This window comes from Grampus griseus (genome assembly GCF_964374135.1).
Source record: "Grampus griseus genome assembly, chromosome: 13".
Lineage (NCBI taxonomy): Eukaryota > Metazoa > Chordata > Mammalia > Artiodactyla > Delphinidae > Grampus > Grampus griseus.
The window spans coordinates 74,245,839-74,267,203 of NC_139007.1; the positions used below are offsets into that span (position 1 = coordinate 74,245,839).

Genomic DNA, 21,365 nt, shown 5'->3' on the forward strand with positions numbered 1-21,365 from the left:
CGTGAGGCCCTTCTGAGCGCAGGGCCTGTGCCACTGCACGGATTGCACACCCAGCAAGCGGCCCGGCGCTGGAAGACGCAGAAGCCTTGGCACACAGTGGGCGCTAAATAAATGCTCATTCACCTTCGTGACAGCGCACGCCGCCAGTCCTGTCAACACTGACCCCTGGCTATCACTTGTCCCTGACCTGAGGACAAGACCCGGAACTGCGCTCGCGATGGAGTCCCGCGGTGAAGACCAGTCTCCAGCCCCGCTGTCCCCCGTTGCTCCGGTGGGTGTGTGAGCCTCATCCTGGCCGGATGTGGCCGCTCGGCCGCTGCGCCGCGCACCGCGGGGACACCCTCGGGAGGAACGGGGTCGGTCAGGCGCCCCCGGGCGCGTCTGGGAGGCGCGGACGGCTCGCAGCAAGGCCCGGGTTCCGGGTCTCGCGGGCGCAGCGTGCGTCCGGGCCTCGCCGCAGTGTTTACCGGTTGCCCGAGGAGACGCACAGCGCGCACCGGCGGCTCCCGCGCCTCCCTGGCTCCCCGCCGCCCGCGGGTCCGAGCGCGCAGCGGGGCCCCGGCCGCCATGAGCTGCTTCGGCCGCCGGCGCCCGCAGCCCACCCGCCGCGCCGCCTTCGGCGTCAAAGTCGCCAGCGCCCGAGGTACCGTAGCAGCCCGCGGCCGCGCGCGTGGGTGGCACCGGCGGCCCGTCTACACCCGGGAGGGCGCGGGGGATGCTCGGCCCCGGCTGCGCGGCCCGGGCTGTGCTGGGCGCTCCTCGCCGGCAAACTTTCCTCTCGATGGCGTGGGGAGATAGTAGTCGGAACGGGACTGGAATTGGCAGCGGCCGGTTAATCTTAGGAAGTTAGGGGCAAGTCGGGAGTTTGTGAAATGCTGTTGAATTTTGAGGTTGTACCAGTTTGCTTCTCTTGGCCGTTTAAACGGGTTAAGTTCTAAAAACGGTGTGTCTTGCTCCTGTAGACCCTCCCCGCCCCCGGAGCAAAGCATTCTTGCAGTTAATTTAGACTACTTAGCTACTAAGACGTGATTCAGAGCAGTTTCTTCAAAGCCTGGGGTGGTAGGATTAATGCCAGTCTTGGGCAAAGTCGCTGGCCTCCTGGTTGCCAGCCACTCCAGAAACAGTAATTCGATTGTCGTTGGCTCCATTTACTCCCAGGAGGTACTTAGGCACTGGGGACTTTCAGGCTCAGCCTGGGTTAAGTGTCCTCTTCTGGACCTGGCACCAGGGGCCCACCAGGCATAGAGTGTGTCAGGGGTGCTTGCCAGAGACACAGGGGAACTGTGTTCAGCGGAACTGCTAGCCCCAGAGGGTGTCCTCAGCCCAGCCGTACTGACCACAAAAATCCCTGGGGCACACTCTTCAATTCAAAACATGGGGTGGATTCGCCAACATGCTGTAGGAGCTGTACTATTCAGCAGCTTTGATTGTTGCCTTACAGCTGACCCATTTACTTACATTTAGATTTTTCTGATTCCTGGTATATTTTTGGAAAACTAGTACCGTCTTGTACAAATAAAATTAATTTTTCTTCCACTGGACATTTGCATATTTTATCCCTATTTAGTATCCTCTGTGAATTAAGAATATTAGCCCATGCATGAGTACGTAGAATTTTTATATTATTTATATTTGTTTGGGGAACAAATTGAAAGTAAATCACAAACTTCATCGCCCTTCATCCCTAAATACTCTAGTGTGTATCTCCTAAGAACAAGGGCATTCTCTAACCAAAATGCAATGATCAAATTCAGGGTGTTTAGCATTGTTGTAATAGTATTTTCTAATGTATACTATCTGCTAAAATTTTGCCAATTGTCCTAATAATGCCATTTACTGCAATTTTTTTTTTTTTCATTTCAGGATCACACATTATATTTACTTGTGTGTCTTTAGTCTCTGTAAACCTGGAACAGTTCCTCAGCATTTCTTTGTCTTCAGTAATACTGATATTTTTACAGACTCTAGGTCATTTGTTCTGCAGAATAGGTTTATCTGATTGTTTTTCATGATAAGATTTTTGGTAGGAATACTATATAAGTGGTGTGTCACAGTGTGTCACAGCAAGAGGTGCATGATGTCAGTTTGTCCCACTATTGGTGATATTCCAAACCGGTGGTATGTGCCAGAGTTTTCTACTTTAAAGGTGGAAAAATAAGTAAGTTTTAGTAATAAATAAGTGATCATTTTGAGTAACCTTATTGAGATTTTTTTAAAGTAAATTAATTTTATTTATTTTATTTTTTTGGCTGCATTGGGTCTTCGTTGCTGTGCGTGGGCTTTCTCTAGTTGTGGTGAGCGGGGACTACTCTTTGCTGTGGTGTGCAGGCTTCTCATTGCAGTGGCTTCTCTTGTTGCGGAACACGGGCTCTAGGTGCGCGGGCTTCAGTAGTTGCGGCATGCGGGCTCAGTAGTTGTGGCTTGTGGGCTCTAGAGCACAGGCTCAGTAGTTGTGGTGCATGGGCTTAGTTGCTCTGCGGCATATGGGATCTTCCCGGACCAGGGCTCGCACCCGTGTTCCCTGCATCGGCAGGCGGATTCTTAACCACTGTGCCACCAGGGAAGCCCCCATATTGAGATTTTTAGGATAAATTTCACTACCTACATAAAGGAAAATATCCACCAAGCCCAAGATTTTAATTGACCTGAAAGACCTAAATTTTATTGAGAATAAAAGTAGAAGCAAAAGGCCAGCATTTATTATAATTGTTTTTTCAGTTTCCAAAATACTTCATCTGAGACAATCTTATAACTCAGATAGGCAAGGCAGAAATTTCCCATTATACAGATGATATAGCTTGCTCAATTAGCAAATAATGGAGCGGGAACTTAAATATCTTTTCTTTGAAAGTTTAGTACTTTTCCTAGCACACCATTATGACACTGAAAAACTGATTAAAATACAAAGCAGGGATAATATGCAATTGTATGAGGAAGTAGAATACTGCAGGGACCGGAGGTTCAAGCAGTCCTGAGTATACCACTTATCTGTGACACCTTGGGCAAAAATTTACTTAATGTCTCAGAACTTCAGTTTCTTCATCTGAAACATGGGATCATAATGCTTATGACATAGTGTGGTTTGAGGATTCACAGTTCATATATGTAAAGCTCCCAACAGAGTGACAGAGTAAATGCTTCTTAATATCCGCTCTTCTTATTCTTTCCTTTTTCTTTTTTTTTAATTGAAGTAGAGTTGATTTACAATGTTGTATTAGTTTCAGGTGTACAGCAAAGTGATTCAGTTATTTATATATATATAAAATGTATAATTTTTCAGATTCTTTTCCATTATGGCTTATTACAGGATATTGAGTAGAGTTCCCTGTGCTCCACAGTAGGTCCTTGTTGTTGTTTATCTATTTTATCTATTAGCTATTATTAGTCTTTATAACTTGTGAGATTGCTGTACATCAACACCACTGCCACCACCCCTGACACCTCCATCCTTACCTCAGGACCACATCAGCAGTCAGTTACTGAGGATCTGTGTGAGGGAATGAGGACACAGAAATGAATCTGACACAGTCCCTGGTGTCAATGAAAAATCAAGAGTCTACAATAACCCATAACAAGACTGTGTCATTTGTAGTATCATCCCTGCACCAAATCTGATGTTGCATTTTTCTCAAGTTGGATTTACCCCTTATCATCAGCAGAGCTTTACTAGGCTAGGAAAAGTGACAAATACTAAGAGCAATATTGTGTGAATTGAAGTGTCACAGCTCAAGCGTGGAAGACAGAAACATGCTTTGGGGAAATTTACAGATGTCACTTTGAGCAGAGCAGTGTAACTTTGCCATGCATCTGAAATAAGGTATGGAAGCTGGAAAATGTCACCAAATTATATCATCAGTCAGCAAAAAGCTCTAGCATTCATTTGGTGAAAAGCGCTTGGATTTGGACGCAGAGGCCACAAACACGGAGCTACTTTGCTGTGTCAGTGTTTTCATGTATTTGGAAGACCTGAACCAAAGTTATGGCTCCAGTATATACCATTGTTGGGGATTTGAGCAAGTTCCATTCCTCTCTGTAAAACAAGGGTTAATTAGAATTGCTGTCTGATGGGGTTGTTTTGAGAAGCGAATGTAAATCAACAGCTATAGTTCCTTAAAGTAAAGGACTTAGAGCTGGTCATGTATAATTATGAAGGAAGTCAAGTCACTTTTCCTTTATTTCCCCACCATTTCAAACTTCTAAAAAATTGTGGTAAAATACATATAAAATTTACCATCTTAATATTTAAGTGTACAGTTCAGTGGCCTTAAGTACAGTCACATTATTGTGCAACTGTCGCCACCATCTATCCCTGAAACTCTTTTCATTTTGCAAAACTGACATTCTGTACCCACTAAGCAATAACTCCCCATTCCGTCGTCACCCCAGCTCCTGGCAACCGCCATTCTATTTTCTGTGTCTGAATTTGACCACTCTAGTCAGCTCATATAAGTGGAATCATACAGCATTTGTCCTTCTGTGACTGGTTTGCTTTACTTAGTATCATACCCTCAAGGTTCATCCATGTTGCAACACGCGTTAGGATTTCCTCCCTTTTTAAGGCTGAATGACATTCCATTGTATGTATATACCATGTTTTGTTTATTCATTCATCAGTACAAGGACACTTGGACTGTTTTACTGTTAATAATGCTACTATGATCATGGGTGTACAAATATCTCCTCAAGAGCTTGCTTTCAATTCTTTTGGGTATAAGAATTGGAATTGCTGGATTATTTGGTAATTCAATTTTTAATTTTTTGAGGAACTGCCATATTGTTTTAGTGGATACACCATTTTACATTCTCATCAGCATTGCACAAATGTTCCAGTTTCTCCATATCCTTGTCCGCACTTGTATTTTCCCTTCCCTTCCTTCCTTCCTCCCTCCCTCCCTCCCTCCTCTCTCTCTCTCTCTCTCTCTCTCTCCCCCTCCCTCCCTCTCTCCCCTTCTCTCTCTCTCTCTCTCTCTCTCTCTCCCCCTCCCTCTCTCTCTCATAGCCATCCTACTAGGTGTGAGGTAGTATCTATTTCCACTTTTTTTTTCTTTTTTTTTTGGCTGCACTGTGTGGCATGCGGGATCTTAGTTCCCCAACCAGGGATCGAACCAGTGTCTCCTGCAGTGGAAGCATGGAGTCTTAACCACTGGACTGCCAGGGAAGTCCCTATTTTCCACCTTTTAAAGAACCATTTCCTCTCTCTTCTGATTTGCTCTGTTCTTTTTGGTTTTCTCCTTTTAATCCACTTTAAGAAAAGATCTGACTCTAATCACATCTTCATATGAACTTAAGTCAGAAGCCTCCTATTCTAGATATAAAGAAAAAAACAACAACAACCCTAAAGCTTCCCCAAAAAGGTAAGAAGGGAGAGAAAAAGAAACAGAAAAAGCTAAGAAAAAAAAAAGATGATGAAAAGAAATACAAATGTACCAGTAATTACAATAAATATAAATGGACTAAATGCTCAGTTAACCAACAAAACTGTCACATTGAATTTTTAAAAAATCCAGGTATATGCTATTTATGAAAGACACATATAAACAAAAGTATGTGGAAAAGTTGAAAGCAAAGTGTATGAAAAGATTTACCAGACACATAATAAGCAAAAGAAAGCTTATTAGGCATAATAATATTATACAGAATAGTTTTAAGGCAAAAAAGCATTACTAGAGGTAAACAAAGTCACAATAATAACACAAATTATATCACTATCACATAATAATAAAAATTTTTATTCATCAGGAACTTTAACAATTCTAAATGTGTATGCATCTAATTAAATGGCCTCAAAATATATAAAACAAAAATTGACAGAAGCAAAAATCTATAAGGAGATATAAACAAATCCACAACTACAGTAGAACACTTTTAACATACCTCTGTTAGTATTTGAGAGATACACCAGACAAAAATTTGGTAAGGGAACTATTTAAAAAGCTAAAAATACAAACTTGGTTAAGTCATTATAAAGAAGAAGAAAAGTATATAAAATATTTGGGATATGGCTGTAAAAGTTAACAGGATGACTTTTTCTCCTTGACCAAGGGAATAAATACCTTTAGACTATGAAACAATCAATTGGACAAACTCCTAGAAAGTGTACTCTATTGGTAGGGATTGAACTAGATAAGTAACTAAATGTTTTCCCTTGTTTCAAATAAAAAAGAGCTTTATACTATCAAAAATAAATCATAACAATCTGATCATGAGAAAACATTAGACAAACCCACCTTGAAGGATTTTCTGCAAAATAACTGGCCAGTACTTTTCAAAAGTGTCAAGGTCATGATTGGCAGAGACTAAGGAGGCGTGACAGCTAGATGCAGTGTGGGAGCCTGAGATGACTCCTGGACCATAAAAAGGGCATTATTAGAAAACTGGTGAAGTTTGAATGAGATCTGTAGTTTAGTTAATAGTATTGCATCAACGTTGATTTCCTGGTTTTAGCAGACTTCAGTTATGTAATTAACATTAGGGGAAGCTGGGTAAAGGGTAAACAGAATCTCTCTGTTCTAATTTTGCAACTTTTTTTCTGGGTCTAAAATTACTTCAGAATAAAAAGCTAAAACAAAAGAATGATAACCAGTTAATTCATTTGTATATCCAACTTTATTTTAACTGTAACACTGAATTTCTCTTGGTATCTAATTATTCTTTGACCACCTGGCTTTAGAATGCAGCATGAGGGAAAGCATTCAAAGAACAGGTAGGAGAAACCTTTTTGAACCCCAAACAGAGAGCAAGTTTTTCCTTTCATACTTTAAAAAGGTCGTGTGTATCTTTACTCAATGTTGCCAAATGTAATGGGTAGTGTATTTGAAACAATAGTGAGTGCTTCTTGGTTTGTACTTGAGTTAAGTTGACTCATTACAAAGACTTACTTTTTCTGTGTTCAAGGACAATTAAAAATTTTAATTTAAAAAGGGAGTAACATTTGCTGTACTAGGAATTATTTATGCTAGGTTATTTACACAAGATTTCTTTTTTTCTTTGTTTCGCTTCCAATTTTTTTCCTTTGAAATCGGCGCCTTGGTGACTTTGATGTAAGTCAGAGAAGTTCAAAGCATTGCTGAGGTGGACCAGTGACACTGCACTCTTTCTCTTACTGATACCAGCACCGCTATTGATTATGGCTTCTATCTCTACATGTTTAGATATGCTTGAATAAAATATTTTAAATATTGCTAATAAAAGGAAATATGTGAATTTTATTTCTGAGTAACTGAAATAACTTCCTTTTTGTTGACTGAATTTACCCTTGTGCTGTCCCTCCTGGACCTTCCCTGTTAGCTTTGTACAGAAATGTATTTTTCAGCATTTCCAGGTCATCATCAACTAATCTCAACGTCAGTGCAAAGGGGAACAATATTAAGAACTGACTATAATTATCACATTTTCCTAAGTCTTTTCTACTTAAGGGTAAATGAAATGGGTAGAGTGGAGAATCGAAAAGGAAGGTCTTGGTGTTGAAATTTTGTGAATATTTGGAGTAAGCAAAAATGAGAACTTGCGAGGTAACCTGAACCAGAAAAATTCTGCTTGGTGAATCACACATTGCATGAGTCACCCATGTGGGGAACGTTCTTTGAGTCTTAGGGCACCAAAGATATGGAAGTTCTTTCCTTCAGCAGTTAAAAAGTAAGGGCTTAGTCTAAAGCAGGCACTGTTTTAGATAAGGTCCCACTACTCATAAAAGTTATATTTTAGTGGGGGAAATAGATAACAAAAGAAAACAAATAGATAAACAAAGTGATTTCAAAGTGTGTTAAATGCTTCGAAAAGGCAGTGAAGTGGGATAGCAGGATGGAGGTTGACTGGGGTGGGGATGGGGATGGAGTGGGTCCGGGGGGCTCTCCAAGGAGAAGCCATCTGTGCGGAGTTGTTGGTGATGATGGGAGGGAGTGTTCTCAGAAATAACAAGGGCAACTACAGGCCCTTGGCAATGTGTTTAAAAAGAGTACAGTTTGGGCTTCCCTGGTGGTGCAGTGGTTGAGAATCCGCCTGTTGATGCAGGGGACACGGGTTCGTGCCCCTGTCCGGGAAGATCCCACATGCCGCGGAGCGGCTGGGCCCGTGAGCCGTGGCTGCTGAGCCTGCGCGTCAGGAGCCTGTGCTCCGCAACGGGAGAGGCCACAACAGTGAGAGGCCCGCGTACAGCAAAAAAAAAGAGTACAGCTTGTAGCATGTCCCTCAGTTTGGGTATGCCTCATGTTTCCTCATCCTTAGATTCAAGTTAATCACTTTTGGCATTTATGGTGATTCTATATGAGACACGTTGTTTACTTCTCAGTGCTTCATGTCAGGAGCCATATGTCAGTTTATCCCGTTATTGATGTTATGAAAGAGCAAGGAAGGCCGAGGACTGGATTAAACAGACTAAAGATACCTGACAATACTTGCCACACATTTATAGTCGCTCTAAGGAACATTATCGAGATAACCGGTGAATAATACGGTATCATAGTTAAATTTCTTGAATCTGACAGCTGTATGCAAAAGAATGTCCTTGTTCTTAGGAGATACATGCTGAAGTATTTAGGGGTTAAAGGCTATGATGTCTGCAAAGTACTCCCAGATGATTCGGCTATCGTGATTGTAATGTACAGAGAGAAAGGAATAAGTCAAATGTGACAATATGTTCTCACAGCTGATGAATCTAAGTGAAGCATATACTTGATTATTCTTGTAACTTTCCTGTAAGACTGAAATAAGACTTTAAAGGGAGTACGTGCCTGTAATAAATCGGGATACTAAGTAGAAGAGGCTGTTTCTAACTGTCGAGCTCACAGTATAGTTAAGTAAATAATAAATGGGGTGATAAATACAAGTTTGAAAAAAGGAAGAAGGCAAGCGTGGCTGGAGTAGGTAGAGGACAGGAGGCACTGGCAGAGGAGGGCCAGGTGCGTCAGAGAAAAGGGGAGCTGCCTGGGAGAGTGGTGGCGCGGGGGGTGTTGAGTCCGGAGAGGTCAAGGAGGGTGTCCTTTGTGTGGCAAGTGCCAGAGGGAGGTCAGGTCAGGTAAGGAGTGAAAGTGTCCCCTGGACTTGGTGCTGGGGGCGGTCTTCCCCCAGGAAGTGAAATTTCAGCTGAGCTCTGGGAGGTGAGTAGGAGTTAGCTAGGCAAAGGATCGGGGCTGGGAGTGCTGGATAAGTTTTCTCCACCACACTCCGTGGGGAATGGGAAGAAGCAAAGTCCGTTCAGGCAACCGTGGAAGCCACTGGGGCGGGAGTGTAGTTGGGAGAGACCGTGAGGTGGGAAAGGTAGTGGGAGATGAAGCCGGTGAGGTAGGCAGGGGTCAGGTTATGTGGGACTCCATAGGAGTTTGGATTTTCTTTTTTTCTTTTTTTTTTTTTTGCGGTACGCGGGCCTCTCACTGTTGTGGTCTCTCCCGTTGCGGAGCACAGGCTCCGGACGCGCAGGATCAGCGGCCATGGCTCACGGGCCCAGCCGCTCCGCGGCATGTGGGATCCTCCCGGACCGGGGTGCAAACCCGCGTCCCCTGCATCGGCAGGCGGGCTCTCAACCACTGCGCCACCAGGGAAGCCCAGGAGTTTGGATTTTGTCCCGAGGCCAAGGGGAAGTCCCTGGAGAATTTCAAGCCTTGGGACTATTGAGCACTTCTACATTTTGAAAAGATCACTCTGGCTATAAATGGACTAGAGGCTAGGTGAGTGGTGAGGGTGGGGAATAAATCTGACGTCGGGGAGACTGTGTGCCGGCTGTTATGGTAACCGAGACTTGGGTGGTGGACGAGGAGGTTGAGGGTGAGTCGTTGTTTGGGGGTGAGAGTCAACAAGACAGAGGCATTGGAACTGGGAGGGAGAGATTGTAAAGCACGGGTTTCTGGCTGGAGGAACTGGGTGGATGTGTGGTACCATTCACCGAGGTGGGGAAAGAACAAATTGGGGGAAAATAGCATGAGCTCAGCTGGAGACGTGTTGGGTGTGAAGGGTCTGTCTGTTTTCCACGTTATATCCAGAAGGCAGTTAGCTGGGTAGATCCTGAGCCCAAAAGACAGGTTTGGGCTGGGGATCGTCTGATAGATGGGGCTCATCACCGTTTAGATGGTTCTTGAAGTTATGAATAAAGGAAGGCCAGAGAAATAAGAGGTTTTCTAAGGAGAAAGCGAGAAGGATTTTTAAATTCACAGTGAAATTTACCATGTGATGGTTGAGGATAAGCAGACCAGGGAAACTGAGAGGAACAAATGAAGGGAACAAATTCTCCCTACTATGGGCGCCTCATAAGAAAATCGTTTGCTTGTCAACTCAGTCATCTATTGAGCAAACGTCTGTTGGCCTAAAAAGAGTATTAGCCACAGGGAGTCAAAATCCCTGGATCTTGTTGACTCTGAAATGAGTTGATTTTGTTGTCTTGAGCTCATTCCTCACTTTCTCTAGGTCTGGTTTCTGGATGTTTTAAGGTTAATTTCCACCTTAAATTTTCTAGGAAATATTGATAAACTAACCATAACTTCCCAAATAATTTGAGGGGACTTATAAAGAACTATGTATAAGACAGTAAGTTAGAAGATACGGTGTAAGTCAGCCCCACCATTTGAAAACGTTGCTTAACCCTTCAGGCCTCAGTGTGCTCGTTGTGAAAATGGGATCATTCATAGCTGATTTGGGCTTTTTGCTCAAGATTCTGGACTTGAGTACATGTGTTTATGTCCTCTGCTTCTCTAAACCCCATTAAAAGAGGAGAAAAACTAGGTAATAGAATCATTCTCCAGCACTGTTGGGAATAAGACCAAAAATTTTTAATTTTTTTAACCATTCTAGAAAATACAAAGGCAGTGGCGTCATGCTGGTGAATAAATGGCCTAGGAGAAGATAGCAGTGGAGGTGGAATTGTTCTTCCCAGAGACCTCTGGAAGGTTCCATGCTTGGAATTGACAGTTAGGGATACGGATTAGGAAGTAGGGAGAACTTGGGGTGATTAATTGATGCACAGAACGTGGATTGGCTGCCTGCACCCCCAGTGCCCTTCCACTGCCTGCACTTCGGATTTACCTGTTGGCACTCCGTGCAATTCAGTGTGTGGTCTGTTGTGGATGGAAAGTTTGTGTCCTCCACAGGTTTGCATGTTGAAATCCTAACCCCCAATGTGATAGTATTAGGAGGTGGGGCCTTTGGGAGGTAATTAGGTCTAGATGAGGTCATGAAGGTGGAACCCCCATGATGGGATTAATGTCCTTATAAGAAGAGGAAAGACTAGAACTCTTTCTGCCATGTGAGGACACAGCGAGAAGGTGGCCGTCTGCAAGCCAGGAAGAGAGTTCTCAGGAGGGTCTGAATTGTGTGGCACCTTGATTTTGGACTTCCCACCCTCCAGAGCTGTGAGGCAATAAATGTGTTCTTGAAGCCACCCACCTGAGGTATTTGGTTACAAGAGCGGGAGCTGACTAATGGTCAGCCTTTGCTAAAGTTAGCACAACCACTGGTGCTCAGAGCTCACACCACAGAGGTCTTTCAAATAAACATAAAGTGTAACTATGATGGAACATAATGGACATTGTCTTTAATTGCACAACTTTCTTCATATGAAGTTTCCTCATAACATTTATCCCTAAAGGCTGAAGTGTATTAAGCTGTACCTTAGCGAAGGCACTTCTCTAGAGAAATAAACTTTCTGCCCCTCTAACTTGTAGAACCTGAAGCGATTCATTAACTTGTTTCTGTTGCTTTTCTGCTTATGTGTCGGTTTTCTTTATGTATGTAGCCGTGATGGATAGCTCTCTTTGGTGAGTGACTGAAGTTCAGTTACTCCATATACAGTGAGTATAAGGTTTAGAGACGATGTAACGTAGGTGGGCAAACATTTTGTAACATTTTATAACAACTCAGCCTAGCTCAGAAGAGGCTATTTCTTCTCTTTAGAAGAAAAATACCATTTTGTCAATTCAAGGAAACTTATTCCATTTGTTTTCCTCATTCCCTTTCCCCTTAGATGAACTAAGTCTTTGCAAGTGGGAGTGGAGTTGGTTATGAGTTTCTTGGCACTGAAGGTGGGGTGGAGCATTGGGCTGAGCACCATCGTCTGTTCCCTTTGGCCCCGACTTCCCTCGTGGACTTGGACAGCAGTTTCTACTGAGATTCTTAACTTTGCCCTGGCTCTGAAGGTTCAGCCACGCTGTACGCTCTTTATTTCCATCCCAAGTCCCTTGAGTCTGTTGTCTTATCTACGTCTACCTTTTTGCTTTACTTGGGAAAATGGACTTCCTTCCCATTTAGGTCACCACAGAGCATTGAGTAGAGTTCCCTGTGCTATACAGTAGGTTCTCATTAGTTAGCTATTTTATACATAGTATCAATAATGTATATAGGTCACCACAGTGCGTTAGGTAGAGTTCCCTGGGCTATACAGTATGTTCCTATCAGTTATCTATCCAAAAGGGAGGGGATATCTGTATGTGCATGGCTGATTCATTTTGTTGTGCAGTGGAGGCTAACACAACATTGTAAAGCAACCATACTCCAATAAAAATTAATTAAAAAAATAAATTAAAGGGCTTCCCTGGTGGCACAGTGGTTGGGAGTCTGCCTGCCGATGCAGGGGATGCGGGTTCGTGCCCCAGTCCGGGGGGATCCCGCATGCTGCGGAGCGGCTGGGCCGTGGGCCATGGCCGCTGGGCCTGCGCGTCCGGAGCCTGTGCTCCGCAGCGGGAGAGGCCGCAGCGGTGAGAGGCCCGCGTACAGCAAAAAAAATAAAAAAAAAAAATTAAAAAAATAGTGTCTCCGTGTCAGGGAAACCAGGGTATGGTTTCCCCTCCTTACCTGAAGAGTGGGTGCTGGTGTGGGGGCTTCCCAGTGGGCACAACACTTGGTCATCGCCATTCATTCTATGCCCGGGAGCTTCCTGCCTGTAGGGCTGTTGTGAGAGGCTTCCACTCCAGGGCCACATCCTGGGAAGCAAGGGCATTAGCTGGGGTCTTCATTAGCGCCCATAGCCTGCACCACTCATGGCAGGTGTTAGGTCGCACTAGGGCCGGCATCATCTAAGCACTGGTCGTGTCTCCCTCCAGTTCTCCTTTTCCCATGTGTTGGAGCCTGGATTTATTTAGAATTGACAGTTTGAATTTTGAGAGTAGCTGCCAGAAACAATGATTATGGTTTTCTCCATACTGGCTGTTAAATGTTCCTTCCTGATGTAATTAACTAAGTATTTTTTTTTTTTTTTTTTTTTTTTTTTTTTTTTTTTTTTTGCGGTACGCGGGCCTCTCACTGCCGTGACCTCTCCCGCTGCGGAGCACAGGCTCCGGACGCGCAGGCTCAGCGGCCATGGCTCACGGGCCCAGCCGCTCCGCGGCATGTGGGATCTTCCCGGACTGGGGCACGAACCCGTGTCCCCTGCATCGGCAGGCGGACTCTCAACCACTGTGCCACCAGGGAAGCCCCTAACTAAGTATTTTAAGGCCATTTCTGGCCCCTGGTTTAAAAACCATGCTATTTGAGTAAAGAAGAATGCTTGCACTTCTGTTCATAAAGGCAAATGGGCAGGCTGACATTTACTTAAAAACAAAATCAAAATATTCAGATTTATTCAAGTTTACAAGGCTAGGTTTGTTCAAGACACAGGTGATACGGTTTTGTTTCACATTATTTTGACCTTGAGACAATTTATTTCTTCTCTAGTCCGGCAGTGATATTTGCATGAAGATCTTTGTAACCTTGTGTAACAGCCTGGTAGCAACCTCAAGATCATATTTTTTTTGAAAATACAGGATATAATGGTTACTTTTTTTTTTTTTGAAGTATAGTTAAGTTACAATGTTGTGTTAGTTTCACATGTACAGCAAAGTAATGGTTACTTCTTTGTTATTTAATTAATTAATTAATTTATTATTTTTTTTGCGGTACGCGGGCCTCTCACTGTTGTGGCCTCTCCCGTTGTGGAGCACAGGCTCCGGACGCGCAGGCTCAGCGGCCATGGCTCACGGGCCCAGCCGCTCCACATCGGCAGGCGAACTCTCAACCACTGCGCCACCAGGGAAGCCCAGTAATGGTTACTTCTGTGTGTCAACTTGGCTAGGCTAGGATATATAGCCAAAAACCAACCTATATTTCACTGTTGAAGGTATTTTTTAGGTGAGATTAAGATTTAGATCAGTAGATTTGAATAAAGCAGATTAGCCTCCATAATGTGGGTGGGCCTCCCCTAGTCTGTTGAAGGCCTGAGAGGAAAGACTGAGGTCCACAAGGAAGAGAGAATTCTGCCTCCAAACTGTCTTTGGACTCAAACGGCCACATCAACTCTTCCCTGGGTTTCCAGCCTGCCAGCTCACTGTGCAGATTTCAGATTTGTCAGCCCCTGCAATCATGTGAGCCAATTCCTTAAAATAAATCTATCTATCAATCTATCAATCTATCGATCTATCTATCTACATTCTATTGGCTCTGTTTCTCTGGAGAACCCTAATTAATACACAGGGTACTTTGCTGAGTCCTTCCATGCTTGAGGAGGTTGTGAGAACCAATGGGTTTGTAGTCCACCACAAAGGACAGTGCAGCGGGCTTCCCTGGTGGCGCAGTGGTTGAGAGTCCACCTGCTGATGCAGGGGACACGGGTTCGTGCCCCAGTCCAGGAAGATCCCACATGCCACGGAGCGGCTGGGCCCGTGAGCCATGGCCGCTGAGCCTGTGCGTCCGGAGCCTGTGCTCTGCAAAGGGAGAGGCCACAACAGTGGGAGGCCCGCGTACCGCAAAAAAAAAAAAAAAAAAAAAAAAAGGACAGTGCAGCAAGGCCCACAGGTGCTCAAAACACAAACACAAAAGCTAATAATCAACAGCAGAAAACTGGGGAGAGTTTGTCATATCTACTGCCTGATTTTCTTAGAGAGACAGGACCAATCTATCCATCAGCATCACTGGTGACCACCATATTTTAAGGGACCCATGAGAATGTTTTAATTTCTTTTAAAATCAGGAGAGAGAGAGAAAAAAATAACTTTTAAGTTGAAAAAATATTTTAATATGTAATATTTTGATATATATATATATATTTTTGCGGTACGCGGGCCTACCACTGCTGTGGCCTCTCCCGCCGCGGAGCACAGGCTCCGGACGCGCAGGCCCAGCAGCCATGGCCCACAGGCCCAGCCGCTCCACGGCATGTGGGATCTTCCCGAACCGGGGCACGAACCTGCGTCCCCCGCATCGGCAGGCGGACGCTCAACCACTGCACCACCAGGGAAGCCCTTGATATGTTCTTTATACCAATTAGTTATAGAATATAATTTTTACTGTCTTTATGGAGGAAAGAGACCATGAAGGTAGAAGTGCATAGGACCCACAAAATTTATAATGTAGCCCTGTAGGGAGATGAAACTGTGTGTAGAAACATTGTATAGAAAGAATTGTTAAGGAACAGAAGAGATGATACGAAGACATAGATAATAGAACATATTTTTTCCCAGTTTTATTGATATGATTGACATACAGCACTGTGTAAGTTTAGGGTTTACAGCATAATGACTTGACTTAAATATATTGTGAAGTAATTACCACAATAAATTTAGTTAACTTAAATTTAATACCTATCATCTCATATAGATACAAAAAAAGAAGATAGTTTTTTCCTTGTGATGAGAACTTGCAAATATATTTAGGACTTTCAAATATATCGTACAACAGTGTTAACTATAGTCATTATGTTGTACATTACACCCCCAGCATTTATTTATCTTATAACTGGAAGTTTGTACCTTATGACTATCTTCTTCCAATCCCCCCACCCCTGACAGCCCCCCACCTCTGGTAACTGTAAATCTGACCTCTTTTTAAAAAATTTTTATTTATTTATTTATATTTTGGCTGTGTTGGGTCTTCGTTGCTGCGCACGGGCTTTCTGTAGTTGCAGTGAGCAGGGGCTACTCTTCGTTGCGGTGCGCGGGCCTCTCATTGTGGTGGCTTCTCTTGTTGCGGAGCACGGGCTCTAGGCACGTGGGCTTCAGTAGTTGTGGCACGTGTACTCAGTAATTGTGGGTCACAGGCTCTAGAGTGCAGACTCAGTAGTTGTGGTACACGGCTTAGTTGCTCCAAGGCATGTGGGATCTTCTCGGACCAGGGCTCGAACCCGTGTCCCCTGTCTTGGCAGGTGGATTGTTAACTACTGCGCCACCAGGGAAGTCCTCTTTTTTTTTTTTTTTTTTTTTTGCGGTACGCGGGCCTCTCACTGTTGTGGCCTCTCCCGTTGCGGAGCACAGGCTCCGGACGCGCAGGCTCAGCGGCCATGGCTCACGGGCCCAGCCGCTCCACGGCATGTGAGATCTTCCTGGACCGGGGCACGAACCCGTGTCCCCTGCATCGGCAGGCGGACTCAACCACTGCACCACCCGGGAAGCCCCTCTTTTTTTTTTAAAAAATGAGTTTTTTGCTTGTTTTAGATTCCACAATGAGATCATACAGTATTTGTCTTTGTCTGACTTATCTCACTGAGCATAATGCCCTCAAGGTCCATCCATGTAGTTGCAAATGGCAGGATTTTCTTCTTTTTTATGGTTGAGTAGTATTCCATTATTTAGATATAGGTAGATATAAACATGTCACATTTTCTTCCTTATCCATTCGTCCATTGATGGGCTTTTAGGTTGTTTCACGTCTTGTGTATTGTGAGTAATGCTGAAGAAAATTTTGTCTTAAAATTGCTTGTTCCTTCTCCTAAAGGTTGACATAAAATGATGAGTATTGAAATGAAGTCCAACAAGACTTAAGTCTCCCTATGACAATTCTATTGCACTAGACAACTGCTCTTTTGGAAGATGGGTTAAGCTATATTTCAAGTTCATTCTAAGGGAAATATTCCTGAGGAGCTACTTTGAATAGACAACTTATTAAAGTTTCAAGCACACCACTCAGCATAGGAAGTAAAATATTATATCTTGGAAAATTTTTCACTTTAAGATAATTTATCAAGTGTTTGATAGTAGAGTGAAAAAAATCCCACTTGGGAAGAGTTCTAGAATCATTAATATGCAAAAAGATATATACAGGATTCCAATGAATAAAATGTCCCATGTAGTTGTCAACAGAGATTTCTGTTTCCACCCTTCCACTCACAGAAGCTAGTCCATATGTGACAGTGTTCCCAAATCTGCGTTCATTATTAGCCTTGATAGCTACACCTGCTGCCTCCCATGGAGATATATCCAATAGAGACGCTGAGAAATTGCTAGTCACTTAAAATAGGACCTGAAATTAATTAACTTGCCTGTGACTTTCTTAACTAAGAAGTTATCTTGGTAACAGATAACTTGGTAACAGATTAAAAATAAATTCAAAGGACTTTATATTAAGTGAAAATATAAGCTTCTAAATTGACTAGACCCGACCTATACAACATTCAGGAACTTGTAGAAAGCAGAAGGAATCTATTCATTTATTTGTTAATCAATTATTTATTTATTTTGGCAGCTCTGGGTCTTAGTCGCAGCATGCGGGATCCTCCAGTTGCGGCATGTGAACTCTTAGTTGCGGCATGCATGCGGGATCTAGTTCCCTGACCAGGGATCAAACCCGGGCCCCCTGCATTGGGAGCGTGGAGTCTTACCCACTGGACCACCAGGGAAGTCCCAAGAATCGTTTTTTGAAATTAATTTTTATTGGAGTATAGTTGATTTACACTGTTGTGATCTACACTGTTGTGTTAGTTTCTGCTGTACAGCAAAGTGAATCACTTATACGTATATCCACTCTTTTTAAGATTCTTTTCCCAAATAATCATTACAGAGCATTGAGTAGGGTTCCCTGTGCCATACAGTAGGTTCTTATTAGTTATCTATTTTCTATATAGTAGTGTGTATATGTCAGTCTCAGTCTCCCAATTTATCCCTTCCCCCAGGAATCTTCCAGAAAGTGGTTGGAAAGAGATTTATGAATTTATTAAAGTTAAATTTTGTGAACTTAAAATTAGTTACGGAAATGCATCTCATTACTACAGCAGCCCTACTTGCCTTGCAGACAGCAATATTGAATGAAGGTCGGAAAAGAATTCAACTTAGGGAGAAATGATTGCATATATATATATAAGATGATAACATAGTGATTAACAATATGGACTTTGGGGTCAGATAGGCTTTGGTTTGAATTCTGGCTGTGCCATTGCACTCACTCCTTCGTTCACTCTGTGATCTTTACTGATACTCAGTCACAGGGGACACGGTGGTGAACAGAACAGGCATTTTCCTGCCTCTGTGGACCTCATAGTCTAGTGGGGGACATAGATATTAAGTAAATAATCATACAAATAAATAATAGTTAATTTGGTGATAACACGAAGGATAAGTATTAGGCGACATGAGAGTGAATAACACAGGAAACTAATTTAGACTGAGGCTCAGGGAACATTGATTTAAAGACTGAAAACAGGTCACAGTGGCTAGGTAGAGTGAGCCAGAGTAAGAGATTAGAGTTGAGGGTAGAAAGGAGAGGAGAGGGAAGGAGACCGGGGGAAGGAGGAAAGGGAAGGGGAGAGGAGGGGAGGGGAAGAGAGGAGCCAGAAAACACAGCTGTGGGATTCAGATCAAACGCCTTAACATCTTTGAACCTAAATTTCTTTTTTATGCAATGTGGACAGTTGTAACAGCTTCACATGGTTGCACTTGGGATTAAATGCATTGTATTTGAATCATGCTTAATACAGAGCTAGCATGATTAGTATTTACTACCTGGTGTCTATAAATAATAACACCCTCATGGAGTTTGCATTCTGGTGAGGTAATCATATCCACCTCAAGAATGGAAATAAGCAAAGAGAGGCTAATAGCTGTTTGAAGAGCTTCCACATTTATGCTCATTTTAGAAATGATTTTTAAAATTACAGTCACAACTGAAGAAAAAGGCAAGACAAAACATCTTAATGTTTTCTGATTAACAAGTGAATGTAAGTGATGTATCAGCAAGGTTACAAACTAAAGATACTGAGAGTATGGATTAATGTAATATCCCCTTATGTCCATGTAGCATGTAAAACCTTGAGATTAAGAATAGCTGTTACACAGGGAGTGACAATAAGCTTCTAAAGACAGGATGAGTTAAAGAAACAACTGCAATTTTATTAGCCAAGATATTTTCATAACAAGATACAGAAAAATTACAAATTAGATAGGATGAGACCTTCACCCTAACAAGGATTGAGTTATAATTTTGGTTCCTTCAAGGTAAGTATTTTTTCAGTCTTTTAAACTTTTATTCTTATCTAGCAAGATGTGGATGAATAAATAATTCATGGCCTTTCCTCCCCAGTGCATCTTGGTCAACTATCTCCTCTCCCTCCCATCTTCTTCTGAAGCTCATATCTCTGTTCTAGGTTGAGCTCTTGCCAGGGCTAATTTTAAAAATATGAGGCTTGTTACTTTCTGTTTTTACAAGAGGTGAGTGAAACTCCATCTATACTTGTTCCAACAGGACCACTGTTCAGCAGTAGTAAAGTGTTATTGAAATTAAATAAGTTCAGCCAGGTTTTTTTATCTTTGATATGCTAATCCTAGAGATGCGAACAGAGAGGAAGAAGCCTTTCCATTCTGTCTGTCCATCTGTCCATCCATCCATCCATCATCCCTCCATTCACTCATTTACTCATCAAACAGCAAATGTATATCCACTCAGCAGACATTTATAGAGGTGTCCGTCATGTGCTAGGAAATGTGCTTGGTGCTAGGGATACAAATATAACTGATTTCTAGATTCTTCCCTCAAACCCACAACCTTGCAGCTGAATCATTTATTCATTTATTAATATTCAACATGTCTTTCATTAGTGTACCAGGCAGCGTAGACACTGGAGATACAGTGCTAAAAAACAGACACAGGGCCTGCCCTCATGGAGCTTATGTCCTAGTGGTAGACATAAAAACTAGTGTAGAAGATAAGGGCTGTGCTCCTCAGAAGTGGGCTTGTGTCTACAGGAGGTGTGCAAAATGATTTATGAGAGGTTCAGGAAGAAAATAGTTACATTATTATTTTAATCTCATCTTAATTTGTAATTTTGTGTATATTTGGTAATATGCCTAATATGACAGTAGTATATTTTTACATAAATAAATATTCAAATTTATTCTACAAATTGATACTGATAGGTTGCATAAGCAAGAACATTTGTAGACCCGCTGGTCAAAGCATGGGTTTAGGTCAGGTAGGCTGTGGGTTTGTTGTCAGGTTCTGTCACTCACTATCTGTTGGGCAAGCCTGGGAAAGGAGGAGAATTGTCTTCTGTAAGAATTGTAAGGATTTAATGTAATCGTGTTAGTACAGTGCTTACGTTGTGCTTATGTAGCTCAAATCCTCAAAAAATGATAACTTATGTTACTGTGTTATTATTCATTTGATAAATATTAAAATGCAGACATCTTTAAAGTGATAGAGAAATATTGAGAAGGGACTGAGTAAGCGGTGACCCTTAGTGTCATGAAACTATTATAATAAATTATCGGTAGGAATGTAAATTAGTGCTACTTATGTGTTGATATATGTACGAAAATCCTTAAAATTTTTATTCACTTTGACCCAGTTGTTTCCCTTCCAGGAATTTATCTTAAGGAAACAATCAGAAATTCTAACAGATGTCTAATAGTGACAGATAGGAAACAGAACTAAATGTCTATCAATAGAATAGTGAGATTAAATTACAGCTTTATGATGGAATGTTGTGCATCTCTTAACATTTTAAAAGAATACTTGGGAAAATATTAATATTTAGCGAAGAAGATAGGATACCAAATTATTGTTATAGTGTAACCCCAATTATGTTTTTTTAAAAAGCACACAATATATATGTATAAGAAAAGTACTATAAAGAAATGCATGAAAATATATCAGTATTGTCTCTGGTAAGAATGTGGGTGACATTTATCTTTTTTCATTGATTAGACAATCAGAGAATTATTAACCAAAATAAATAAAACAAGCTGAGGATGAGTGGTAAATTGGGTAAGGAATCTTAAAAAATGGTACAAACGAACCTATCTACAAAACAGAAATAGAGTCACAGAAGTAGAAAACAAACTTATGGTTACTAAGCGGGTAAGGGGTGGGAAGGGATAAATTGGGAGACCGGGATTGACACATACAAACTAATATATATAAAATATTGATAGATAACTAATAAGAACCTACTGTGTAGCACAGGAAACTCTATTCAGTATTCTGTAATGACCTATATGGGAAGAGAATCTAAAAAAGAGTGGATATATGTTTATGTATAACTGATTCACTTTGCTGTGCAACAGAAACTAACGCAACATTGTAAATCAACTGTACTCCAGTAAAAATTAAAAAAAAAAAGAATTCTGCCTGGGTACGCGAGAAAAGTTTCACAGAGAAGCCCATTCTAAGTCTTGAATTGAGTCCAGGCGTTTCTCAAGTGGAGGAAG

General features: G+C 42.2%; 1 protein-coding gene across 1 annotated transcript in view; it reads left to right on the top strand.

The window, feature by feature from the left end:
• Nucleotides 1–299: 299 nt before the first annotated feature.
• Nucleotides 300–21,365, top strand: part of CCDC170 (coiled-coil domain containing 170) — a gene marked incomplete at its 5' end in the record, with an annotated part of 85,506 nt that continues 64,440 nt past the window's right edge. The window contains 4 exon segments of the mRNA XM_082668720.1: nucleotides 300–375; nucleotides 378–413; nucleotides 416–621; nucleotides 623–643. Coding sequence (XP_082524846.1) covers nucleotides 300–375; nucleotides 378–413; nucleotides 416–621; nucleotides 623–643 — 339 coding nt within the window.